Raw genomic sequence first — 27091 nt, forward strand, 5'->3', positions numbered from 1 at the left:
GGGTGCTCAGCGCTCAGGGGCAGTGTCAGCAGCACTCAGCTCGCGCAGCCCAGGGTGTGTGCTGGGGCGCGGGGTCCCCAGCTCGGTAGGGCTCCCAGTTGTGCCTGAAGAGCCTGGGCACCGAGGTGGCTCCCCAGAGCTGCCGACCAGGAGGGCGCAGCCCCTACGTGGAGCTGCAGGGGACGCGGGCTCCGCAGGCCAGGCCAGGCCGGTGCCAGGACGTGCCTCCCGGCAGAGGCCTTAAGCCCCGCGCTCTCCCTGCACGCCTGCCGCCTGGTGGTGTGGGACGGTGGGCACGGGGTGGGCACGGGCACTGCCAGGAGGGCGGCGTGGGGTGGCACGTGGGGATGGGAGCGAGGAGCGCGAGTAGGCCGAGTGTTCGCGGGTCTGCTTCCTGGCAGCCACCTGCTGCCCCCGCTCCCGGACTCCCCTGGTCACAGGGGACAGCTGACGGACAAGGACGAGCCACCCGCCCTCCTGGGGCCAGCTCTGCGCCCTGGGGTGTCCTGCAGCTGTGTCTTTGTTTACCTGGGCCACCTGGTGTCCGTGCTAAGTGACTCAGGTGGGGTCCCTGGAAGGGCCGGGGAGCCACTGCCTGGGCTTGCTCTGCTAGTTCGGCTGGTCCCTGTGCTGCCCGAACCGTAAGTGACCCCAGCAGCTTCGTGGAGCCCCTCTGCTGAGCTCCTGGACTGAGGGGGTCTTGGGACCCTGAACTCAAGAGGCAGGAGCAGAGGGGCCACCGCCTCCACGCTGCGAACGGGCGCAGAGGCGGGAGTCCCGGTTAAGGCCTGGGGCGCGCCCGGGCCCGTCCTGGCTCCTTGCTGTCCGGCCGGCCCGCCGTCACTCATGGGAAGGGGAAGCAGACACAGCACGCGCTGTTCCCAGCGAGGGTTTATTTGGTGGTGCTGATACAGGGGCACTGCTGCCACTCCTGGGCTTGTCCCAGGCCTAGGTTGGGCACTACAGGGTCACGGCTCCTACTGGGGAGGGGAATGTCGAGGTGGAGGGGCGCGGCCTGCCGAGCCGCAGCAGGCTGGGCCTGCGAGGCCACTGGGGGCAGGAAGGACGGTGGGACGCCAGCCCCAGGAGCCTCCATGGGACCCCAGAGCACAGGCGCTCTGCCAGCTTGGGCGGGGGCGGGGAGGTGCCCCGGGCGGGGGCCGCTTTCACTTCAAACCACAGGGAGATACATTCTTGTTGAGAAGTATATTGAAAAGACTGCGCGCGTACCAAAGTTTCTAGAAAAGGGGGTCCTCGACGAGAAGGGGTGGCGGCAGCCAGTGCAGGCGCGGAGGTGGTCAGTCTCGGCCCACAGTGCACCAGGCGGCTAAGGCGGAGACAGCAGAGACGTCAGAGACGTCAGAGAGGCCGGGAGCAAGCAGCCCCGCCCCTGCTGTCCTGCAGAGGGTGCGGCTGGCAGGGGAAGAGAGCAGGTGAGGTGGCCCCCCGGGGACATCTCTTCACCACCCGCCCAGGGCAGCAGCAGTGCCCTGGAGCACAAGCTCACTCATCCTGTGCCAGCGCCCTGGGCCAGGGCTGAAGAGGGCAGCGGGGGTACGAGAGGGGCTGTGGTGGGTGGGCCTTGGCAGCAGGGCCAGGGAAGCCCGGCTTTGGGATCCTGTGTGCCAGAGGTGCTTGCTGGTCTCGGTGGGATCACCCACTGCCGTGGCAGGATCTGCAGAGGGGCCCGCTCAGGGTGGGGTGCGCTTTCTGGGCGTCTCTTGGGTATCCCACTGTGTGCTGGGTGCGCCCTCTGGCGCCCAGCCTTGCCTGCTGAGTCCTGGCCTGACCCTTTGTACTGTGGCTGTTGGGGCCTGTGCCTCTCCCTCTCGAGCTGTCCTGAGCCTTCTGCCTAGCATGGCTGTCAAGAGTGCACATCTGGACGCTGCTTCGGGCAGAGTCACTGAGGACTGGGGCCTCCTCGGCTGGCGCCACCCAGCAGGCTGCCCTGGGTCTGCCCAGACAGCCTGTTCTGTTGGGAATCAGGAGCTGGGAACCCCTCCCGGGTGCCAGTCCCTGCCCCGCTACCTGGCACCGAGATCCGGGAGAGGGCCTCAGGCTGGCGCAGCGTGTCCACCTTGACGTGCCGGAATGCCTTGCACATGGGGCTCTGCAGGTGCCTGCGGCCGGGGGAGCGGGCAAGCGAGTCAGGGGCCACGGGAGCGGAGCCAGGTGGACCCGGCCTGGGGCTCCGAGGCTCGCGGCAGAGCAGACCGGCCCAGCTGCCAGTGTCACCCGGGTGTTCACCCTAGAGTGAGGTCGGAGGCCCCAGGCCAGCCCTGGGAACAAGGAGCTTCCACCTCCCAGCTCATCCCAGGGGTGCAGAGCCACCCACACCCTCCTTCCTGCTGGTCTCAGTTCTGGAGTGACTGGGTGGCCTCTGGCGAATCAGAGTCCTCAGGACTGTAGTTGGATCTCCAGTCACCTCCCAGGGAGGACAGCAAGTTGCCCCAGATGTATAGGTGACAGCCGTAGATGGAGCCCCCATCTCCCATCCCCCCACCGCCTGCTGACAAGCACTGGGTGTGTGGCCAGACTCAGGGACAGAGCAGCTGACCGGGCCCAAACAGCTACCTTCTCTGAGTCAGGCCCTGGATGCCACGAGATGCCCAAGGAGGAGAGCCTCAGCCCTCAGCAGGGCGAGATGCACGAGGGCTGACGGGAGCCAGAGGGCTTCCCAGAGGAGGGGCGGGATCCAGGTACTGGGACGTGGGGGACTCTGAGCCCGCCTGCCCAAGAGCAGCAGGCGCTGGGCACTCAGGAGTCGGACACGTGTGGGGCAGCTCTCCACATCTGAGTGGCCTCCACCGTGTTCAGGGTGCAGGCTGGGCCTGTGTTCTTGTCGGGAGAACCTGGGTGCTGCTCCTCCCGTGCCCCCTCCGAAGTCCCCCTGGGCCACGGAACCAGCCAGCCCACCCACCAGCCCGACACAGGGACACGGCTGCACCCACCTCTTCCACTCCTCCTCTGTCTCCCAGAACTCATAGATGACGAAGGTGAAGCCGTCCAACAACCTCACGGCGGTGATGCTAGGGGAGAGGCAGGGGCCTGTGGTGGCGGGGACCGCCCTGGCCCCGCAGCCCACACACGCGTGCAAGGCCACCACCACCCTCCTCTCCACTGCCATCCCACAGGCTCCGAGAGGCCCACAGAGCCAGACTCTGAGCAAGCTGACTGGATGTGCCCAGGGAGGACAGCCTGCGGCCAGTCCTTGGTTCCTCGGTGCTGGCGAGGGAGTCTTACGGGAGGCTGCAGGACTGCGCATGCTCACACCTGCCTCTGGGCCCTCTGCAGCGCCCCACCCTGAGCAGCTTCGCCCTGGGCTAACGTCCTGCAGGCTGGCTGGACACCCCCTTGGGACCTAGGCCGTCACCCTCTGGTTCAAATGGGGCAGATCCTACATGGCTGCAGGGCTGTGGGGAGCAGGAGGCCAGTGGTGGGGAGGGAAGGCTCCTCAGGCTCATGGCATCGGGACCATCTTGTCCCCCAGCCCCTCCCCTGCTGCTCCCCTTTCACACATCGGGCAGCAGTGAGCTCGAGCCCCCTGGAGGAGGGGCCTTCTGTCAGGGTGGACGTCTGCCGGGGGTTACAGGCAGGGCAGGGTGGGCCCTGAGAGAGGCCGGGAGGCAGGCCGTGTCATTAGGTCATTATGCTGCAGCCTAAAGTGACGTGTGGAGCCAGGGACACCAGCTCCATGAGTGGACGGGGCGGGGGTGCTGCCCGAGAGCCAGACCCAGCCTGTGGCCCTGCGCCAGCCTAGGCAGCGTGGCTCTGGCTCTCCTGCCACGGGCAGATCTTCCCCAGCAGGTGGGCTCCGCGGAGGGCGGTTACCACAGCGCCACAGACGTGGGTGCGTGGAGGGCGGCTGTCAGCCTGACTCACTTGTGGTTTGGAGGGACGATGCCTCTGGCCAGTGGGAAGAGCGAACCCAGCAGGCTCCAGCTACAGTGAGGCATTCCACAAACAGGTGGGGAAGCCCTACTGTGTGCGCCCAGGGAGGCACCCACAGTCCCAGCCTTCCAGAGGGACTGGGACCAAAGTGGAGGTCAAGGGGCCCCAAGGGCACAGGGTCAGGGACACACCTGGAGGGACCAGGGTCCTCCTGTGGTGAATGGCTTTGAAGACCACCTGCAAGAGCACTTGCCTGGCGCGCACAAGGCTCTGGGGCCACCCCCGCACCAGGCCCTCCACATAGGTAGGCAGACGCCTCTGTGGGAGCCCATCACCAAGGCACCCAAGTCCTCCCACCTGCTCCTGCTCCTGCTCAGGGGAGACCCCACCTCCGCAGGATCTCGGAAGCCAGAGGAGCTTGGCGCCTGCTGCGCCTCCTCCCACCTGCCCCCACCCAGTCAGCAAGTCCTATTCGTTCTGCCCCTGGGGGTGACTACCTGCCACACCCAGCCCGCTTCACAGGGCAGAGAGGGACTGAGTCAGTTCCTGCCTCCATGTCTCCACGGGGCCCACTGTGCTGGCAGAAGTGGGTTCTGCTGCCCCTCACTGCCCTGTCCCGCTGCACCAGAGCTTCCTCACTGGACAGGGCACAGGAGCGGGTCGCCGGCCTCTGTACCTGCCTTCCGGGGCCCTGGCTTGGAGCTGCCTCCTTGTCCCCACTGTCTGGGTTGCCAACCCCCATCAACTTTGTCTTCTCTTCTCCCACCAAGAAAAGCCCATCAGCCAGAACAGCCACTTGCCTGGCTGCAGCAGACCCTCAGGACACGAGGGCAAGTGGACAGAAGCTCGGGGCAGGGACAGCCCCTGGGAACGGAGTCCAAGCAGATGACAGGCAGGGCTGATGGGCGGGCCTGAGGGCTGGTGTGGAGATGGAACAGGAGAGCCCGGGCCACATGCCAACAGATCTGGACACCAGCAGCAAGGACACAGTGCTGCCACAGCCCCCAGAGGTGGCCACAGCTGCCAGCTCAGGAGCAGCACAGGCCAGGATGGCAGGGCAGGGACAAGCGGGTGGGGCTACCAGCATCTGGATGCAGCTGGCTGTGGCCAGCGCCCATCCTGGAGGCCCCTCCTGGAAGGCTCCACTGCACACTGCGGGGATGAGGGAGGAACTTCCCTCTGGCCTCCCCTCCCTCTGCCTCCCTCCTCAGTTACTGATAGAGCTTGGGCCACACACCAGGCCTGGGGCTTATGAACGGCAGCAACTCAGCTGAGCGCTGAGGGTCGCCAGCCTGGCCTCAGCCCGTCCTGCCCCTCAAGCCACACGCTCCCAGCGAGCCAGGGAGCGGGGCCCACTGCGGCAGGGCGAGGACACAGAACAGGAGAGGGAAGGAAAGGGAGGCCAGCCTCACGCTGAAGGCCTCCCCTCCCCAGCCAGCTCCCCAGGCCTGTTGCTCCCAAGTTTCTGGGAACCCATAAATCCTCACTCACAATCTGTTACTGGAAATTCGCTCGCTTATAGAAGGTGCAATCCACCTTCAGCACAGACGAAGCAAAGGCAGAGGCCACCTCTCAAGAAACCTGCAAGGGACGAAGACGCAGGCGCACCCCAAACACTGTGCACCAGAAAATGGAGAGTCGGCAACATCCTGGGAACAGCCAGTCAGTCCACCACAAACCGTCGGGTGATCACCAGCTAACGTCACCCTGCCACTCCCCACGCCCCAACATGGCTTCCTCTAAGGGACAGCCTCAGACCCCAGCCTGCCCCTCCCACGAAAGCGCGTGCCTTGCTTTTTCGAATAAACCTGCTTGTGCCTTGCACACAGCGTGGAGGTCTTTTCTATGACCAGGACCCCGTCGTCCTGCACTGAGGTCCCCCTCTCCTGGACCTGCTTGGACGCCCTCTGGTGACTGCCAGCAGCCGCCCTTACAGACGCAGGAGCGAAGTCATCTGCTACCTCTGTGCTGCCCCTCCCTCTGCACCAGGCAGGGCTCCCTGCCGCTGCCCAGCCCAGGCCACACCAGGCTCACTCACTGGAAGCAGCTCCCTACTCCAGCGGTGCCCCGCAAGTACTGTCGCAGGGAGTCCAGGAACTCGCTCAGCTGCTCGGGGCACACGGCCATCTCCTGCCGGACGAGCTGCAGGTGCTGCCAGGACAGAGGAGATGAGCCCGGGCCTTGCTGCCTCCCCTGGGCTCCCTACCAGGCCCCCCCCAGCCCAGCCCTCCCCTCCCCGAGAGGTAACAGCACGGCTGAGTCCAAACAGCCCCTCCCCGCTTTCATTCACACGTGTGCAAACTGGCCCAGGAATGAGCAGCCAGTGCACACGGCAGTCCTCAGGCAAGGGTGTTCGCGCGCGGTTGAGGAAGGCGCCAGGGCAGGGGATCCCCAGCAGAGGTCTGCTTCTGCTGGAGGCTGCCTCCTGTCTGCCTGCCACCTGGCTCATGGCCACACTCCTCGATCACAGTCCTGACCTCAGAGCTTGCCCCTGGGGAGGGTCCCAGAGGGGGCCCTGAAGCCAAGTGCAAGGACTGCACTGCCCAGGTTAGTCCCAGACGAGGGAGATGACATGGACCCTGGGATCCCGGGCGTCCTGGCTCAGGCCGGCATGGGGTGACAGGGAGGGGCTCCGGGGGCTCCGGGGAAGGGCCTCACCATGTTGCTGCCTTCTTCATCCGACAGGCGCTGCTGCAGGTCAAACCAGAGCGTCTGAAACCATGAAGCACTCAGGATGCCCAAAAGGCCACCTCCGCCAGGGAGGCCTCTACCCCCGCGGTGACCCTGGAGCACTGGGGGCAGCACAGGGCGGCGGCCCCTCTGCCCAACATCCCAGAGGCTGGCGGGCACTCCTGGGCTAGGCCTTGCAGGACAGGGCTGCTTGTCCTCCATGCGCAGAGCTGCCTCAGAGGCCCCTGGAGCAGGGCTGGAGGACCACCACAGGAAGTGGCAGAGGTGCGCAGGGACCAAGCCGAGCTGAGCGCTGCTGGAGGGCAGGCTGGCCGCTCCAGTGTTTGCCAGGAGGTCTCAGGACAGGCAGCACTGGGTGGAGGAGGCCTGAACCTGGACACTCTTTCTTTGAGAGGGACGCAACTGCTGACCGGAGCCCTGGGATTCCTAACGTACAAGTCACCCCAGGCTTAACCTCTGCGGCCTCATGAGCCTACTGGTCTGTGTGGGGTGACCCTCCAACAGTCCTAAACCAAGGTTCCTGAAGACATCCTTCCCAGACTCCCCAGGCAGGTGCTGCGCACGGTAGGCTCCAGGCGAGCAGCTAGTGAGCCCTGTCCTCACCCGTGCCTGATGCTCAACCAGGGCACTGAAGGTCCCAGAAGCAGGTTCAAAGCTTCTCTGTCTTTCTCCACCTGGCACAAGAACCACAGTTCCTCTAGCCTGGGCATCCCAGTGCCGGCTGCACCTGGCTATCCCTGTCCCTCCTCCGTGAGAACAGACGCCAGTGACAGAACTGTGCGCCCGCGCGCGCGCGCGCACACACACACCCACACACACACACACGAGGACATGGAGGAAGCGCATCTGTTGTTAAGTGAGGCAGCTGGCCCCAGGCAGGCAGTGGGACCTGCACAATCACCATTTTGCAATTCTTAACGTCTGAATGATGGGGTCTCTGCACGTTTGCCGTTTCATGAATGACACGTTTGGTCCGGGACAGCTCTGACTTCTCCAGCACATGCGCTCAGAGAGTGCTAAGTGGTGGAGGAGTGCCCAGCAGGGACAAACCTGTTCTGGGTTTACAACCACGCGTGTGCGTTCCTGAAGGGCAGGGGCCTCGGGGCCTCCCTTTGGCTTCCGCCCAATTCTGCCTCCCACAGCCTCCATCCTCCCTGGCGGGCGGGGCCGAGAGCCAGCTCAGGTAGGCCCGCGGGGGCGGGGCCCGGAGTCGAGCCCGGATTGGCTCCTGCTCACGGCCTGGGCCAACCAGAGACGGGGAGGGGAGGAGGGCCCGCCCCATCTCCTGGACGCCCAGGTACTCCATGGTTACCAGCCAGCCGGGTTGTTAGGGCGACCGAGCGCTAAAAATAAGCTTCAAAGAGCCTCCCTCCAGAGGCCCCAGCCGCGTTGTTATGACAACGGGCCCAGGGTCCCTGAGCCGCTCCCACCCCGGCAGCCCGCTCTGAGGGGGCGGGATCCCCGCTTCGGCCTCAGCCCTGCAGGGGACGCCAGCCTCCTCCCTCCAGCTCTGCCTCCCTCCGGTGGGGAGCCCTTTTGTTTCTGCTCCTGTGAATCCCTCCAAAACCCCAAACCCACCAAAGTACTCGTGTCCTTTGCAAAAGACATGAACAAATACAGAAAAGTAGAAGAAATGGCATCTCAATCCTAGAGCGCTGAGATACCAGCAAGGCACATCCAGGTAGAAGGATGTGGTAACAGGATCTCTAATCGCTGACACTGCTAATAGTAAATGCTAACTAGCAGCCCAGTTCTGAGGTCAGAGTCATTAAGACACGGTTTCATCTCACCTAACAGCATCCCAGGGAGTGGCACAGCAGAATGCAGTGCCACCCGACTGATCCCTGAGCCCACTGGTGCCCCAGGGCACAGTGTTTTGTCTTCCTCCAAATGGTCACAGGAGGGACCCCACTGATCACAAACCATGCCCTGCAAACGTGACCCTGCAAAGGCTGTGCCACTCCCCGCCACCTGAGGGTGTGCCATGCATGCTCAGTCCATGTCCTACACCGGCCAGTCCCTGGGGCTAATCTGTCCTGGATCTCACACACCAGGGTGCTCTGTGTGGCTCCACTTGCTCCAGCCACAGCTACATCAGAGCATCAGAGCAAAGTCCTCTTTGCAGCAACGTCCCCGGGCAGCACAGAACCCCACTGGCCACTATGCTCCTCGGGTGCCTGCCCACCCCTCAAAGGCCTGGGTTCACCCTTAATCCTGTTCTTCACCCCCATGCCCTACCTTTTCAAAGCTCCCTGATTCCTCTGCATCCCTGACTTCTGACCTGAACTGGAAGCTAACTGCTCTGTGTGTGTGTGTGTGGGGGGGGGCACTGGGGAGAAAGCAGGTGTCAGGCAGAGGTGGGGCTGGGGATCACCTTGTTCTCCAGCCTCCCAATCAGGTCTGCCAGCCGGCTGATCTGGGCTTCCAGACCCTCCTCCTTCGGGTCCCCGGTGGCTGAGAAAGAGAAGCACAGACCTTGGTGGTGAGCAGGGCCAGGCCTAAGGGGTAGTGGGGCAGCCAGCCTCCCCAGGCCCCATCTGGGCACTCAGAATTCCTGAGGCTGCTGGGGCAGGTCCCTCCCACCCCAGGGACTTGGCTCTCTCACCAGATGGCAGGCTCTTCCCTGGCTCCGTGGCCATGAGCTTGTGGTTGGGAGCGTGGAGAGGAGAGGGGCTTCCATACCAGGTGCCCGTGCCACTGTGGCCAGGTTTGCTGTGGTTCTGTCTGTAGTATAAGTGGGAAACAGACAATGACGACAGTTGAAGGACCCTGGACACATCTCGCAGCTTCAGTGGGCACTTATTAAGCACTGGCTGTGGCTGCAGTGTACGGCGTGCACCCTGTGGACCCCCATTCCCTTGGAATGGGCAAAGAGGAGGACACAACGCCCACACAGCAGTTGATGCGGCCAAGTCCATGCAACTAAGTCCATGCAGCTAGCCAGGGTGGAGCCAGGGCTGAAGCTTGGCGGCGCTCCAGGACTCCCGAGGAATCAGGCACAACCCTGGCAAGGCTGAGGCAGATGCCCACCTCGTGCCCAGCAGCTCAGGGCTTCCACAGGCACCTGCTGGGCCCAGATTCGGCAGATACCAAGTCCCTCTCCCTGCCTCACTACACGTCAGGGGTTTGTGCCCTCTGGTGTGGGGGACCCGGGTTTGCACTAGGAAGACCCCCCCAGAAAGGGAGTCCTAAAAGACATTGAGAGTGGGGTGCCAAAGGACAGAGCCATGATCCTGACCGCAGTCAGGCCCTCTCCTGTCCCTGTACCCCTCCCCCACGCACAGACATGGGGCCCACCTGGCACTGCACACAGATCACCAGGCACTGTCCCCACATGCAGCAGGGACTTTGAAAAATGCCTGAGGAACACCTAAATCCTCATGTGCAAAGGGGTGCTGGAAACAGACCCCAGGAATGCAAAGTGCACGCTCACTCGGCTGCACCCGACTGCAGGCTGACACCCCATGGCGAGCGTGGCTGCCTTGGGCATTCTGGAGTGTCTCCTGTGAACCCTGAGAGCTCAGCCAGGCTCTCCCACGTGATGGGGCAGACTCGACCCCCCGAGGGAGAGAAAAGGCCGCAGGCTTCGAGGTGTCAATCAAGGCATCTCCTCAAAGCAGCAGCAGACTGCATCCCTTGCACCTCGAAGGGCTGAGTGGGAGGCCCCGCTGGGGATCTGAACCCACAGCCGTGGGGCTGTGCTGGAACACAACATCCTGGGGGGCTGCCTGGGGTGGGGAAACAGGATGGCCCCTGGGACCCAGGGCTGGGGCCAGCCGGGAAGATCACTCAGAAAACCCTGTGCCACGGCCCGGTGAAAACGGTAGGTTTTGATCAAGAGTGAAAACAAGACACGGGAAATCCAGGTGTCATCTTCCAGAGTGGTGACTGTGGCTCTCAGAATCACGGCTGACTACAGACACAGAGCTCCGCCTCAGTCAGGGCACCGTCACCAGCGGCAGTGTCCCGTGCCTGGGAATCTGTCCTTGGGTGTCCAGGAGCTCAGGACAGTCAGCAGCCTTCACGATCACATCTGTTTGGGACCAGCTCCATGCCAGCTGGGAGGCACCTCCAAACCCCACCCACGTCCTGGCTGCCCTGTGCCAGAGGCTCACTGGAGAGGGGCACCAGCCCCTGGCAGCTGCTGTTACCCGTGCAGATTGTTTCCGCTCTGCACTGGCATGTCAGCTGCTCTGGGCAGAACTGGGCAGAAGGGTTTGCCTCAACTCGGGGCAGCACACAGGTGGGCTTGTGTCCCCGGGCTGGCGCAGCTGAGTGAAGGAAGAAAGCACCCATCTCCAGGATCTGGGCATGCGGCCTCAACACGGCACCATGAGGGGACCCCGGGTGCTTCCCGGTGCCACCCAGGGCAGGAACAAGTCCTCACTGAACACTGAGGGACACTGAGAAAATCATTCCACCTTCACGTCTCCTCCAGTCCTCCCAAGAGAGCTTGGGTTTGCTTCTACCCCATCTTCAGATGGCCAGTCCCTCTGCGGGCGAGGAGGTAAGGGCCTGGGACTCACACAGGCAGGTGCTTGTGTCAGCTACTCCCTCTACGCCATGTGGCACTTGTAACCATAGAGAATGGGCCAGACAACAGGGTATTCTGCACCAACAGTGAGTGCCACGGGAGGTCGCAAGCCTGAGGGGTCTCAATGGCACCTTACCCTCCCTGCACTGGCCCTGGGCGAGCGCACACCAGGCGTGCTTCCCGGGGCATCCCGCCTCATCGCTCCTCACAGTGACTGAGAAGTTGGGTATATAGTCACCCCCATGCTGCTGCTAGGGGATGCAGAGGAGCCCCCTGCCCAACGCAGCAGGCTGGCCTGTGCACGGCACACCCCAGGTGACCCTGCAGGGTCCCATCCACGCACCGGATCTGGCTGGTCTGCTCTTCGATGGCCTCTACCGCACTCTCCACAGAGCTAAGCAGCGACTGGATCTGATTGGCTGTCTCCTTCAGGAGGAAGCGGGTCACAAACTGGTCTACGTTGCTCCCGCCCTCGTACACCTGCAGAGGGAATGGAAGGGACCTGGAAGGGGCTGGGACAGAATGTGGATATGGGGTCTGGCACAGGAGTTGGGAGACACCTGGGGTGAGTGTCCTTGCTTTGCAGAGGAAAGGGGAGACTCCACAGCCTCCTGCATCTTGGAGGCTATATAGTATCCAAGACAAGGCACGAGTTCAGAGACCAAGGTCTGAACCCTGGTTCTACCACTTACCAGTGCTGTGGCCTATTGGAGCATAACAGGGTCACTGTACTCTCTTATGAGTTGTAATGAGGTTTCAATGACAACATTTCTATAGAAAAATGCTCAGTACAGTACCCGTCACACAGTAAATAATAAACAGCTGGTATGATAAGGCGGGTGGTGGTGATGGTGGTGGTGGTGGTGATGGTGATGGTGATGGTGATGGTGGTGATGGTAATGATGGGGTGGTTGTGATGGTGCTGGTGATGGTCATGAAGATGGTGATGGTGGTGGTGATTGTGATGGTGATGGTGGTGAAGGTGGTGGTGATGGTGATGGTGGTGATGGTAATGATGGGGTGGTAGTGATGGTGCTGGTGATGGTCATGAAGATGGTGATGATGGTGGTGATTGTGATGGTGATGGTGGTGGTGGTGGTGGTGGTGATGGTGGTGATGGTAATGATGGGGTGGTAGTGATGGTGGTGGTGGTGGAAATGACCATGGTATTGCTGGTGCTGGTGGGGGCAGTGGCTCCAGCAATGATTCATGTGGTGCTGAAGTTGCTAAAGCAGATAGAGCATCAGGGAAGAACCTGTCATAAACTTGGTTCCCTCCTTCCTCCTCCAAGGAGAATTCTTTGGGCTCTGGAGTTTCATGTTGCTACGGAGAAATGACGAAGAGACTCAAATGCAGCCAGAGGGTTAAAGTGGAGCCCCAAAGAAAGAGGCTGAGGCTCAGTGCTCAGAGGAGTGGGAGGGAGGACGGCGAGGGCTTGCTGCAAGCTGGCTCCATGGCGTGGGGCAGAATCTCTCCCCTGTCCTGAGTCCCCAGCGCTGACTTTTCTCAGCCCTGAGATTCCTTTGGCTGCAAAAGTCTCCACAGTAGGTGGAGGAAGACTCGGCTCATCCAAGCCCTCGAGAATGAGAAGACAGCAACGATGCTGCTCAAACCCGCGTTCTCCCAGCCCCCGAGGTCCTGCCTTCCCGGGCCACCCGCTCCGGCACCTTGGAATCCTGCCCAGTTCCTGGCAGGGAAGCAAGGGAGAACAGGGCTCTCAAGGAAAGCAAATTAAACCATCCATCACTCTGACTGGGAATTAATTAGCAATAATTGAACAATGGGAAACGCAGCTGAGAGACAGAGGCTGAGGGGTGAGGCAGAGGCGGGGCGGGAGCAGGGCGCAGGCGGGTAGGGCACAGACTAGAACGTCCCGTCCCAACACTGGCCAGGGCTGTGGGGCCAGGCCCCAGGGGAGAGGGATCAGCAGCCTGGCACACTGCAGTGACCGATTATCCTCCCTAGCGGACAGCTGGAGCCACACACCATCCAGTGGGCAACAGACTCCAGACAAATGAACAAGAAGACTTAACTTGGTAGAAAAATATGGACCACCAAGGAGAAGGCTGCTGGAGGGGTGCAGCCGGAAACCAGCTGCCATGTGTTCAAAGCGCCCAGGCTGGGGATGAGGACAAGTGGGCGGGTCTGTGAATGCCAAGGAGTGCAGGTGGGCCCTCGAGGGGGAGCAGATGAAGCCTTCCAGATTTCTTCTCCACCACAGCTGAGGCCTCAGCCAAGAGAGCAGCGCTGCGGATTCCAGGGGGAGAACGAGGACTAGCAACCCCACGCCCAGCCGACACGTCACTCACCTGCAGGACAACGGGGACACTTAGAAATCTGCACATCTCTGAAATGGTCACCAGATGAGCATCTTCCTGGCAAAGAATGCTCAAGAGCTGTGGAGGCTTGAAGCCCTGCACAGGGAAGTTGTGACCAGAGAACCTGTGACCACTCAGATCAACCCGCAGGTCACAGGGTCCCGGAGTAGAGAACGCTAACCTCCAACCGTCTAACTTCGGTGGCCCTGCATCAAGTCGGTAAACCACGGAAAAAATGGCCCCAAATCTCAAAAATTCCTTCAGTCCCAAAAGGAACACGAAGCATTTTGTATTAGCCAAGTATAAAAAATGCGATTAAGGGTGTCCAGCGTAATAAAAATGCCACTAGTAAAATGACGATGAGGATTTTTAACTTCTAAGTCCCAATCAATAAACAGCAGTCCATCAAGAGAAAGAAGGAGAGAGACGAGGAAGAGTAAAACATGGGAGACTGAGTGCTCACAACAGCAGCCAGAGCAGAGTGCTGGCCAGAGGCCATGTGGCCGCAGCCCAGCATGAACATGCAGTGCAGGGTCCCCAGGGTATGCAGGGTCTACAAAGAGCTGTGCAGAGCTTCTGTGGCCACTTTTTTTTTTTTTTTTTTTTTTTTTTTTTTTTTTTTTGCGGTGCTGGGGATTGAACCCAGGGCCTTGTGCTTGCAAGGCAAGCACTTACCAACTGAGCTATCTCCCCAGCCCTCTGTGGCCACTTTTGATCAACATCACCGTGGACAATGAGGAAGTGTGACGCAGATGAGGAGGCACTCGGCCGCCCAGGACACGCCAGTTAGATCCCACTGGTGGGAACTTGTGCAGCTGTGGGACGTGTTAGGAGCCTCAGACTGATCAGGACGCCTTGCCTCTGATGGTCTACACTCCACAGAGCAACAGGCGGACACACTCGCATGTCCAGGACACCAGCTTCAGGGACGCACCACAGCAAAAACTTGGAAATAACCGAGTGTGTCCAACAGTCGAGGAAGAATAAGTCAGTCCAAACAGGAATATTTAAAGGCATGCTCTGAACATTTTCAGTGACATGGGGGGACTGCTAAAATATCAGGTAAGAAGCAGAAAATAAAATTTTCTAACAGAATGAAATAAAAAAAAAATCAAAGAAATGCGCATGGAAAAAAAGGCACGAAAAGGTAAAAAAAACTACAGTGTTCACGGGGGTGGGGTGCTGGGGTGGGGGTGATCTAGGACGGTCACACACACGTCCTAAAGTCTACAGATCGAATACCCACCAATGACAGAGCAAACATATAACGCAGTCTGTGCGCATCAAACCTCACGGCTAAGGATGTAGAAAGGGAACACTTCAGGAACACAGATCACAAGAGGACAGGTCAGTGAGGAGCGAGCTCTCCACGTCCCACAGGAAGGACAAGGTAGGCCACGGTGGGCAGGGATGCGAAGGACCTCACCCTGCAAGCCTCTGAAACAGGCACAAAGATCCCTGTGTGTCTTGCCTAGGACACTTTTTGAGACCACCTGAGAGTGATCCTGTTGTGGCGTTGCTTTTACCACCCCGGATGCAGAAAACCCGGAATAACACGGATCTCGCTCTCCCAGACACGCTGGCGGATTCAGTGCAACTGACGGCGATCCACCCATTTGGCACTGTCCACAATTCACTGCAGAACTTCCAGCTGCGTGTGTGCACACACACTTGCGCGCGCACACACACACACACACACACACAAACAGGTGTTCTTTGGACCCTAAAGGAGTGAGTTCTGACATCTTACTGGTTTTCCCATTAATTCATGAATTACAAAAAATCTTTGATGTGTATGTTTTAATATTTGTAGAAAATATCTTGTAACAGTATATAGTTTTTTTTTTTTTAACAGTATATATTTCTTAACGAAGAAAGGAGACTCTTTTCAAATTTGGTATTCTGCAAGGAGTATCCATGTTTTCCAAGATGGTTATAAAAACAGATAAAATATGATGTGATGAATTTACCTCCATACATCACAAAATAGAGGAAAAACTTACTGGTCCACTTGGTTTTATCACAGTAAGAAGAAAAATGAACAGGAACATAGCAGACTATTCAGAGAACAGTGGGACTGAAAATAAGACACATGAAAATCCATTGTGGCTGCACATATGTCATTCAAAGGTCCAACTATTATTAAAAAGCGTGTAAGCATTCTGTTTCACAAATGAAGGGGAAAAACCACACCAGCCACAACCGCAAACCCCAGGAACAGGGAAGGAAACTGTAACAACTACACACACATTCGAAAACATACCTTGAAACTTAAATAAAAGTGATGGGTTGGTTGTTAGAAACCATTAGTTCAATCAGGTATGACTCTGTCAAATACAAGATTTTAAAATGTAGGAAGTGGGATCAAATTTAAAATAAGACCTGAGCAGTAACAGTAGATGTTTTATTGTTCTTATTCTGCACCTGTTTTGTGTTGAACAGTGTTTGAGATTTTTAAAAAACAGTCAGTAGACCATACCACATGTAACTGATCATTAAAACCAAACACATCCTTGGCAGTTGTTTAAAAATATACTAAAATGAACATAAAAAGTTTTTAAAAAATTTAACAAAAACAAGGTCGGCCTTAAAGTACCTATTAAAACACGCCCTCCCCTGCTGGCACCTGAGCCCAGGAGCACAGATGAATTCTATTTTTGAACAGAAAAATGATCCCGTGCTCGGGAAGCTGACTCATGCACAGAAGACGCTCAGAAGCCCCTTGTAAGGCACCCGAGACCATCACGGTCTCTGCTCCCAGAGAGAGGGAACACTTGGTCAGGGACGAGGACCCGGCAAAGTGACCGAGGAAAAAGTTCCGCTGAGGCTTTACCACAGGGAGCTACAGACTGTTCAATATGAGAGTCCAAAAATAGAATCCACCCATCCATAGCTGGAGCAAAACCGTTTGATCATTAAAAAAACAAACCAGCACAGTGGCATCTGAGGAAGCTCGCCACCCTCCTAGGACAGCGTTTAACAAAGGGAGGGCAGGCGTGGCTCTTCAGCAGGCTGGAGAGGCTGCTAAAATAAGAGCTGGTATTAATATCCTAATTAGTGGAAAAATCCTAGAGCAAGGATTGAACATCCGAGCACAGGGCGGCTGGGGCGTCAGCGCGCACCTTAGAATCCAGGGAACACCACGCACCGGGGTGCCAGGCGGCAGCGCGACCTGCAAGTGGTGCTGGTGACGAGGGTGCCTGAACGCACACGGTCGGCCGTAGCCAGCGGACACGAGGGAAGAGAGCCACCCATGGGCTGCACGGAGAAATGGCAGCCACCACCTCGAGGACCTCAAGGACCTGGGCACCACCCCAAGGCCATGGGGGCACCACCCCAAGGCCATGGAGAGCAGCCCCCACCACGGTGCACGGCTCCAGGGGACCGCCCAGGCTGGTCTGCGCTCACCAGGGACATTAAACCCCTTTCCTGGATGGGGGCCTGCAGCCCCAGCCTGGGGGCCTGACCAGGGACCAACCCATGCCCAGATGAGGAGAGAGGGGCCACAGAGGGCCCCTGCTGCCCGTGGCAGCCTCACCAGGGCCATCTGCAGCTGGCCCAGAGTCCCTGCTGACCAGGGCCCTCATCGCGCTTCAGGACAGAAGATGCTCTAAAGACGGACGCGAACAGGAAGTCATTCTACGACAGTCTTAAAATACGCTTTAGAAGGGCAGGTCTCAAAGCAGTGCCAGGCTAGGGCAGAAGCGGCACAGCGGACCAGCGCAGGCTCTGGGTAGGCCAGGAGGGGTCTGAATGTGTGCCCAGTGACCAGGCAGCACCGAGCAACATTCCGATGGGGCCTTCACCTACGCCGGGGCGTACATACAACAGGTGCCTAATGATGAAAACTGCCGATCACGCTGCTCTGTGCAGGCCCTGTGCTAAGCGGCTGTCACACAGTCCTCTCCAGGGCAAGAAGACGGAGGTTCCCATTTCACAGATGGAGACTGAGGCTCAGAAAGGGAAGCAATTGGCTCGGGCCCTCCAGCCAGGTGTGCTGGACTTTGTCAGTCCAGCTCCCGGCCTCAGCCAGCAGGCAGCTTGGCCCTGAGTTCTGGGGGGCTGTAGCCCCAGCTGTCCCCTTGTGGGACCCCTCCAGCTCCCTCTTGGTGGGCCTGGACTGTGTGCCCAAGCAGTTGCCTCCTGTCCCTGCTGACCAGCCCTTGGCTGCCCTCCTGCCCCATGGGCCCATCTTGCATGCCACCTCTTGCCAGGCCCCTGCCTCAGTTTCCCCTCTCGTCAGCCTGAGGCTCTGGCTGTGACCCTGGTTGGGTTCACTTTTTGCACCCTGTTTCCAGAGCTCTGGAATGGGAGGTGAGACAGTCACCCACAGGGGCCGACTGAGGGTCAAAGGAGACTGAGTGTGGGGCTCTGTGTAAGGGCCAGCCTCCCGCAGGGCCTTGGGACACTTTCTGTGCCTCTTCCCTGTGGATGCAGAGAAGGAAGCAGTCTGTGTCCTCGCAGGCTGCCCAGAGGGCGTGGAGACGGGGCACAGGCTGCCCGTGACTGTCAGGGCTGCAACGGAGGAGGCACAGAGGACCCAGAGAAGGTACGTGGCACCCAGCCTGCAGCCAGGCTCCACTGCCCTGTCCCCGTCCTCCAGGGTGGACAAGAGGCGGCAGGACTGTGGGCAGAGCCCTCGCTTTGCAGACGCCTCTCCCAGCGCCCCACATTCCACAGCTGGGCGTGAGCCTCCCTGCCTCTCCAGTCCTCTCGTACGAGGCCCCATTGGGGTCTGGGGTCACGTTCAGGTGCAAGAACCCCAAGGCACCTTCCGGTCTCATAAGCCTGCTATGGAAGGCATGAGCCTGCCAGGCATGGCACCTGCCCAAGGACCCTCGGGAGGATGGTGTCACAGCTGCTGCCCGTCCTGGGCCAGCGTGACTGTGAGAAGGGGCCTCACACTGCAAACCAGATCCTGCCTGGACAGGACCGTTCACCAAGCTGCTCTGCTCACTCCACAGTTTATCTGAGCTCCCTCCAGGAGCCCCAGCAAAGCCCGACCCTGGCACTTGTCACCACACAACCAGGTACCTGGGCAATGACACTCAGGAAAACCTGGAACCAAAAAAGCACCAGGCCCTGGACCTGCAGGGCACGGCCACGCCCACTGACCTTCTTGGTGTAGCCCATGGCCTTCAGCACAGAGTGATTCAATGTCTCCAGGGAGGCCAAGACGTCCTCATAGTCTCCCATGTGGTCCACAAAGTAATCTGGATGGGGAGGGCAAAGGTCAGGGGTCACATGGGATTCTGCCCGTCACACCAGGCCCCCCAAGCCTGCCTCGCCCTCCTCTGGGCCCTCCCCGGCCCTCCCCGCACCCCCTCTGGGGTACTGCATGGCCAGGCACCTACCACACAGCTCCTTGGTGTCCACGTGGCTGGGGAGAGGGAGAGAGAGAGTCAGCGGCCCGTCCTTGCCCCCCACGTGCAGCCTGCCCCACATGAACCACACGCCATGCCCTCGCGCCCTCTGCATCCTTCAGAAGGGAGTGGGCAGCAGTGGGGCCATCTGCCTGCCTGTCCTCATCTTGAAGACCACAGGTGACGGTGGCCCTGAGGCGGGGCGGGAATGGAGGGACCTTCACAGGCCGACTTCCGATGGGGCCCCGCCCAGGTGTCCTGGCCACACTCCAGCGTCATGGGCAGACTGGAGAGGGTTCAGTTAGCCGCAGGGGTAGCAGCGGGGCCGAGGCTGGAGCTGGATGGGATCCCTGTTGAGGCAAGCGGCTCAACACCACGTCCGTGCCGGGGAGAAAGCAGGAGGCTGCGGCTCAGGTGGGGTCAGAACTGAGGACGTCACGGTCAACTCCCACTCTCACCATCCCCGCGTACTGGGCAAGACTGAGGGCCTCGCCCTGCTGGGCCAGGTTGCTCAGAGAAGACCAATTTTGTGACAGTAGCCCATGCAGAACAACCTGTCCACTCCCCACACCATCCCGGGCAGTGACAGCCACGTGGATCTGACTGTTGGAGGAGCAAGTCTGGGGGTCTGTGGGCCCCTGCCTGATGGGGGCTGGGAAACGGAGGTTCGCTCCTGAGGAGAAGGAAGCGCGGCTCTCGGGCGCTCGGGCTCACTTGGTGCTGTCCGCGTCGATGGTGCGGAAGAGGCCCTCCAGCTCCTCCTCGGCCAAGACGCCGTCCGCAAAGAAGAGCCGGAACTCCTCCAAGGACAGCTTCCCGTCATCTGCGAGGGGCAAGACAGCAACACAGCTGGCGTCCACAGAGAGCTGGCCAGACCCAGCGCACAGGCCGCTCCACCGTGGCCAGGGAGCTCCGGTCTGGGTGACCACGCCCGCTGCGCTGGCCCCAGCCTGGCCGGGAAGCTCCGCTGGAGATCAGCCCCCCACCCATCTGGTTCCCAGTTAATCAGCAGCGTCCAGTTCGGAGAATCAGGCTCCCCAGCTAATGCACAGACCGACAGACTCGTGCCTCCCAATCCCCAAACCAACAAACGCCACAACGGCTAGTTTGCTGGGGCTCACGAGGAAACAGCATTAGGAGCAGGGTCTGCCCGGCCAGGCGGCCTCATTTGCGCCTCTGCCCATCTCAGCAAGCTGCCCAGCAGAACACCAAAGATCAGGTGGCGCCCGAGCCCGTAGCCCGACAAACGCCACACTCTACAGCTTCCCGACGGTCTCCATGGTGATGTGGACTCGGCCCTCAGGCCTGACTCTGAAGAGGGACCCAGCCCCTCCACATGGTGGCCAGAGAGGCCTGATGGTGGTCAGCACAGGTCCTCTTTGGCCACGAACGCACCCTTCAAGATGCCAGACCAGTAGGGAAGGAGGTGCCCGGCCCGGCCGAGCCCAGCGCCGCTCCACCTGCAACTGGCCGGAGCTGTGGCTCCGGGTGGGGAGCGGCGAGGCCCTAGAAGAGGGTCATGGGCACCTGCCTCACGCACCTGCCCCTCATCTCACCCTCTTCCCCTCCGCTTGCAGTCGCTGGGTGCGCCTATCTGTGGGGGACACCACGGGCCCGTCTGGAAGAGCTCACTCATGGGATCAGGTCAGCCCGGGCCACTGAGGCGGCAGCTAAGGGGACACCAGGGACTCTGATATCGAGTGTCCACCCCGCTCCTTCCACTGGGCAGACCTGCTGGTCCCACACATGCCCCACTTCATGGGAATCTGTGAGAGGCAGCACAGGACAGGCAGAAGGCCAGAGGACACAGACCCTTACGGTACCGCCCGTGCGCCTGCAATCAGTCAGCTGCTTAAGGCGAGGATCCCTGCAAGCCGCCCAGCACCCGCACACGATCAGAGACGCCCCTCCCTCTGCTGAGAGATGAAGCCCAGTGTCAGGGTGGAGTGCCGTCTGGACCTGTGGCCTCTGTGCTCTCAGCTGAGGGCCCCTGTGCAGGGCACGACCTGCCCAGTCACATACGGCAGATCTACTTGGGCTCAGAATGGAAACCACTCTTAAAGCTTAAAGCCCCCCGTGCTTCTGTCTGCTCCCAGGGCCGCTGCGGGGCTCAGCACGCTCAGGGGCACCTTGGGCCTCTCTGTGGCTCCCCCACGTTTCCCTATGGCCTCGTAGCTGAGCAAGGGAGACATGAGCACATGTGTGGGGACCTCATCCCACATCCCCGGACACCCAGTTCAAGCCTTGGTGTCAGAGAGGAAGAAAGCGCATGTAACTTCCACACACGAGGCCCCAGGAACCAGCCCGGACAAGCCCCGTACACAAAAGACCCCAGAAGCCAACCGTGAGAAATCCAGTCAGCTGAGACGCAGGAAGCCCGTCAGGCTCTTAGTGCTTGGGAGCCTGTCCAGGTGTCCTGTAGGGCTGCAGCGTCCTGGCCCGGCACCCCTTCCATGTCCCCACTGCCCCAGGCTCTGCACCCCTGGCACGGGTGCCCCACTTTATCGGGATAAACGGAGGTACAGGGCAGTTGGGGACAAGGCCAGGCCCTGCAGCTACAGCTTGAGTCCAGACCCTCAGTCCAACCCAGGCCAGGGTCTTGCAGCAAGATCCCTCACCTACCCAGCTCCCGGTGGCTGCTGGCACAGTGTCCCCCCTCTCCCTCGTGAGGGACAGCAAGCTGTTGCTGTGCACGGGGAGGAAGCTGAGGCCGGGCCTGGACGTGTGCTGTGGCTGACCCGCCAGGTCTGAGCACCACCAGGCACAGCAGCGGGGGTCCAGCACCAGCCTCCCCTCTTCCTGTTTGTCCCAGCACCTCGGTGGGAGAACAGGCAGCGCCCTGCCATTCCCCTGATCACAAAGTCTTCTCAGCTGACATTTACCTTGAACGCCAACCACAGGCCTAATGAACCCGTATCAGTTAATGAGGCGAAAACAGCCTCCACCCAGGCCTCTGGTCCAATTAGCCAAGCCACGCAGGCCCAGCACTGCCGCCTCCGCTGATGCTGAGTAGGGCCTTCTGCAGGTGTCTGTGCTAATTAGCACGACCTTGGCCTGTGGCAGTGGCCTTTCAAACCTCAAGAGCCTGTTGGTGTCCTTGTCCCTGGAGGGAGAGGGAGCCTGGCCTCAGCTCCCCGCCAGCCTTCAGAGGACACCTTTCTGGGTTTATATCCCAGGCTGCCCTTCAGACCCTTCACTCCAGTCTTCTCCTGGGGACCAGCTGCCCTGCCTGCCTTGGCCAAGCTGGACTCTGTCCTGGGTGCCCCCATGACGGCCAGCCCTCAGGTCCTTGCTGCTATAATTTCCCAGGGCTATGCCTTTCGGATCTGCAGCCTGGGTGGACATCACACGCTTACCGCCCACCCCTGGCATCCTGCCAGTCCTTCCATGGATGCCTGGAGCGGCACACGGGCTGTGTGCCAGCTGCCCTCTCTACCATCCACGCCTGCGCCACGTGCACACCCATTCCCTGGCTGCCCCGCTCCTGCACCCATACCTTGTTTTTAACCTCCAGCGTTGAGTCAGAGCCCCCAACCCACACCCGCCCACCTGAACACATCTGCCTGCTCCACACCTTGCTTCGTCATCTGGGAAAGGGGAGTCGTTGATCCAAGAAGTCCTGACGCACGGCAGGCGTTCAGGGACTGCCAGCAACCCCCCAGGGGGCCAGGTTCCGAGGGCACCCAGGGCGCCAGCAAGTGGCTGCTGACACGCCATGCCCATGGCGGCCCTTCTCTGAGGCACTCAATGCCCAGCTGGGTTTGGCAGGAGCTTTCTTATGAGCCAAGCCTGGAGCTCCACTCTGCCTACAAGCCCTCAGAGACCCTGAGTTGACCCTTCACGGCCACAGGGCAGCCATGGGGAAGAGGTGGGATTCAGGGAGGAGGAGTGGGCTTGGCCTCCGTGGAGGCTGCAGGAACGACACTGAGGGTCCCTGCAGCCGTGAGCAGGGGCTGGCAACACTTCCGGCAGTGTGGAAGGGCACGCCCCCACACAAACCCCGGGCAAACGGCACAGTCAGAGGCTCACACTGGCCTGGGCAGGTGTGTGGACCTGTGGCCACGCTCGCCGCGCACGCACGAAGGTCGCACACCAGGGCATCACAGAGCCAGGCAGCCTTCCTCTACGGAGAAAGCAGTCCCTTATGGAGCCTACAGTTTACCCAGGCCCTGCTGTGCTGGAGGTGGCCCCACGGCAGGGGACGAGCCCAAATCCCTACCCGCAAAGACCTCCCAGCCTGCAGGAGGAGCTGGGCCAGCACAGGGCAGTGACCCTGCAGCCCCAGGCCCATGCACCGTGCACGGAGACGCACTCCAGGGACCCTCAGCCGGACACGGGCCTCCTCAGCTCGCGGCAGGCCCTGCGGCAGCCATTTCCGGAGCACCACTTAATCCCCCACTTGCTCTCCCTCTGCTCCAGGGAATCACGGCTGACGCCCTTCACTCTGAGATCACCTCACCCCTAGGGACGGGGTCAGGCAGAGGACCTCCTGACACCGGCCCACCAGGACCTCTGTGCCTGCCCTCCAACCCCCATCAGCCGGGGGCAGTCGATGGAGACTGCTGGGGTGAGGAGGTGCTGGGGTGGGAGCAGCCCTGGGCTGGGCGACAGGGCCCTGCCTCCTATCCCTCCCCCAGCTCGGACCTGGTGCTCGATGAAGGAACATTGAGCTCCCTTGTTCTCTTTGAAAATGTCCGTTGCCCAGAGGAGCTCCTACCTGGCTCTTCCCCAAAGCCCAGGGTAGGTGTCATCGCCTGGACGTACGGAGGGGTAAGCGGAAGGCTGGCGAGAAGTCACAGGGATGCTTCAAGCCCCACGGTGGCTTCATGTTCTCGGTGAGGCGCAGGCCGTCCGCGAGGCCCCCTCCCCAGGGGGCAGCCCTGGGTCTCCTACCCCGCCTAGTGCCAAACCCCTGCCTTCCTCCTTCCTGGTGGAGGCGCGCCCAAAAGTCAGGCGCGGAGGGCCACAGCAGTGTGCTGCTCACTCTGCCTGAGAGGGCTGCGGGTCCGAGAGCAGCTCCGACTTCCTTCAGCTGCTGGGTGACCCTGGGGCAAGCCACCTAACCTCTCGGGGTCATCAGGCACCAACAGATCAGGGCTGTTGCCGCCACTGGGTGGCTGGGAGGACGCGCCCAGCTGTGAAGGGCCTGGAATGAGGCTGGGCTTCCCTTAGAGGGTGGTTTCTGGGCCAGCAGAAGCACAGCAAGTGTTCTCCGCATCGCTGACCCAGTGCTCGGGACCCTCAGGGCACCCGAGTATGCAGCAACGACTGGGATGCCCGTTCGCCGGCGGGGAAACCAAGGCCCAGAGCAGGGCCAGGACGTGGCCTTCTGACTTCAGCATCTTGTGCTCTTAACGGCTAGGGTGAAGGCTGTCTGTCTCCTACCCCTTATCCCGTCCCCAAGAAGCATCAGGACAGAGAGCCTGGTCCTCACTCAGTGGACGGCCCACGAGGTCACTCACCATTTTTGTCCGCACGTCGGAAAATCTGCAGAGAAGAGAGGTGGAGTCAGCCCTGAGCTGGCCAGGGGCAGGCGCTCCCCTCACTCGACCTGAGGAGGAGACCCGGGTGGGGCCCAGGCGGGGAGGACGCTGCAGGCGGCCACCCCTCCCCCTCTGCCTCCAGCCTGCCCACAGCCTGCTGGCAGACGGACGTCCCTGCACTCGCACGCCCACACATCCCTGCAGGTGTGTCCAGCCACGGTCCCCACCGCTCACCCGCTGCCTGGTGCTCACTCAGCAGGGTCCCGCAGGGCTGCCAGCTTTACCCCACACTCCATCCCGAACCCTAGGGTTTCTCCAGGGAGGCTGGGTTAAGTCTGAGGAGGTGTCCTCCAGGTCTGGCGGGGACACCAGCCAAGGGCAGGACGGCTTCATTGTCTGGGCAGGGGAGTGGGTGAAGGCAGGAGGCCAAGCCCTCAGAAAACCAGCTGCGGGCAGCCACCACCTGGCCTGAACTCGGAGACCAGGCCCTCCACAGGCCTCAAGGCCTGGGCACTGTGAGCGCAGGACCAAGGCAGTGGCTGGCCCCGGCAGCCCCCAGAGCGAGGTTCCAGGGCCAGGCAGCTGCCTGGGGTCTGTTGGAGGTAGGATGTCCGCCCACCTGGATCCACCGAGTCAGAATGTGCACTCTGGCCAGCCCCAGGGGGCTAATTCGCCAGCACAATGAAGTCCGAGAAGGATCCCAGGGTGGGGGGGCACCCCACCCAATGAACTGGCTTCTTTTAGCCGCTCCCTCCCAGGGGGGTCTGACCAGGCCCAGTGAGCCAGTCACCACCCCCTCTGGCCATCTACCCTCATCCCACCCTGGGGTGAAGGACAGATGCCCTTCCCCGCCCTGCGCCCCTGCAGGTGACAGGGCAGGAGTGTCCTGGCTCTCACAGGCCTCCGCGTGGGGTCAGCCTGAGGCACACTCGAGGCCTCTCCGCCTCCCTCCTTGCCTGCCGAGCAGCTCGCAGACCAGCCAGGCTCCCCAGAGACCCAGGCTGGGCACCCGTGCCACTGCTCCTGGGTTCCTTGGGTTCCTTGAGGCGGGCCTGGCCTGGGACTGGCACGGCACAGAGGATTGGCATGGCACAGAGGTGAGGCGTCCCCGGAGTGGGCACGAGTACCTCCCTGGCTCCTGCCCTGCTTCACAGATGAGGAAACCCAAGCCCCGAGCCCACACGGGCCAGCAAGAGGAGGCCAGGAGGCCGAAGCTGGCTGGGCAAGGCTTCTCTGCAGGGGGAGGCGCTGCTGCAGCCTCTGCCCAGGACTTTGAGCTTGAGCTGGGCCAGTGTCCGGAGAGTGCAGCTGTGTGCCCTGCTGTGAGTGTGTGTGCGCAGCGGGAATTCACGCCCAAGGCCCCAGAACCCCGGCGCAGTCCAGCCCTCCTGTGAGACCCACCTATGGGTTCTGGGATAAGAGAAGGGGGAGACAGGAAACCCAGGCCCCCTACTTGCAGGGATGCGTGGAACACATATGTGCACACATTCATACCGAAACACCCACAACCATCACAGAAGCCCATGACACACGCAGAGGCACCCCCTAGCTGCACAGGATCCCCCTGGGGCCTGCGCCCTCCCCCCAACCCCTCTGTTGCTGCCAGCTTCTTTAAGGGGGCGAGGCCTGCTGCCCCGAGCCTCCCCCACCTGACTGGGAGAGTGAGGTGGGCTTCTGTGGATGGTCTGGGCGGGTGGGCAGCTAGGAGGGGTGAGATGGAGCTCTTGGTAGGGGAGGGTGGTGGGGATGGAAAGGCCAGTGAGGCTCAGAGTCGAGCAGGCGCGGAGCCAGAGGGGTCCCGGCTCCGGGGGTGGGCGGTGGTTCTGGCTCTGTGGAGAAGACAGCGGGGGCTTGGCTTTCCCGGTGGCTGGGCAGGGGTGAAGAGTCTCTGTGGCCCAGAACAGGAGACTCAGGGTCCAGAGCAAGGAAGAGGGCGAGAGCCGGGGCGTGGGGGTCTCAGAAAAGTATCGCTCGGGCTGGGAATCCGGGGGGAGAAGCGGGGGCTGGCGGCAGGCAGCCGGGGCGTCCCCGGTTTAAATAGGGATGGTTTGCCTGGGTCAGAACTAGGGGGCGGTGGCCGGACGCAGGGGGTTCAAGGGTCCAGCCCAGATGCCGGGAAGTGGAGGGAGACGCAGAAGTGGGGTCGTCTGGTCCAGGCGGAGGCGCGGGGCTCGCGCTCAGGGATGTGGAGGGCGGGGTGGGGGTCCTGCCGCGGCTTCCAGGCGGGTGGCAGGGGTCTCTGCTCGGGGAGATGGGGCCCCGTGCCTCCGGGTCCCCGATGGGAGGAAGGGCTCCGCGTCCCAGCTGGGGCCCCGCCGGGGGTCCCGGCCCGCGTACTCACGTCCAGGATGACGGCGGTGCCCCCGCGCGGCGCGGCGGGGCCGGGGTCCGCGACGGGGGCGACGGGGACCACGGGGGCGTCGGGGGCCAGCGGCGCCCGGGGCTCGCCCATCCTGGCGCCCACCCAGCGCAGCAGCCCGCCCAGCGCCCGGCCCTGCGGCGGCGGCTCCCGGAGCAGCCTGTGCGCGCCGGCCCTGCACAGGCGCGCCGCCCGCTCGCACATCGCGCCGCGCCACCGCCGCCCGGAAGCCCGCCGACCCCCGCCCGGCCGCGCCGCCCCCGCGCGACCCTCCCGGCGCCGCCCGCCCGCGCCGCCCCGCCTCCCGCCGGCCCCGCGGCCGCGGACACCGCGGGGACGGCCGGCGCCGGGGGACGGGCGGGGGCGCCCCGCCCGGACCCCGAGCCACGTGCCCCGCGGCCGCCGCCCCCACCCGTGCGCAGCGGCAGGGGGCTGCCCGCTGGGGCGCCGGC

The 27091-nt window shown here is 61.7% G+C and overlaps 1 protein-coding gene across 4 annotated transcripts; it reads right to left on the reverse strand.

The window, feature by feature from the left end:
* Positions 1–820: 820 nt before the first annotated feature.
* Necab2 (N-terminal EF-hand calcium binding protein 2) lies at positions 821–26913 on the reverse strand. Of its 4 annotated transcripts, none has more exons than XM_047529688.1 (13): positions 26622–26913; positions 24260–24284; positions 19512–19620; positions 18789–18814; positions 18550–18647; positions 11460–11596; positions 9188–9306; positions 8957–9036; positions 6550–6582; positions 5930–6042; positions 2952–3029; positions 2029–2120; positions 821–1327 (listed from the first exon to the last, which is right to left on the reverse strand). In XM_047529688.1, exons 1-13 carry the CDS (start codon positions 26841–26843, stop codon positions 1299–1301), a joined length of 1161 nt encoding a protein of 386 aa, XP_047385644.1. In that variant the 5' UTR covers positions 26844–26913; the 3' UTR covers positions 821–1298. The 4 variants fall into 4 exon arrangements, with proteins under 4 accessions (XP_047385644.1, XP_047385643.1, XP_047385648.1 ...); XM_047529687.1 differs by having other exon boundaries at positions 824–1327; positions 6550–6603; XM_047529689.1 differs by lacking the exons at positions 24260–24284; positions 26622–26913 and adding an exon at positions 23515–23573 and having other exon boundaries at positions 826–1327; positions 6550–6603.
* Positions 26914–27091: the final 178 nt, after the last annotated feature.

This window comes from Sciurus carolinensis, chromosome 16, assembly GCF_902686445.1.
Source record: "Sciurus carolinensis chromosome 16, mSciCar1.2, whole genome shotgun sequence".
Taxonomy (NCBI): domain Eukaryota; kingdom Metazoa; phylum Chordata; class Mammalia; order Rodentia; family Sciuridae; genus Sciurus; species Sciurus carolinensis.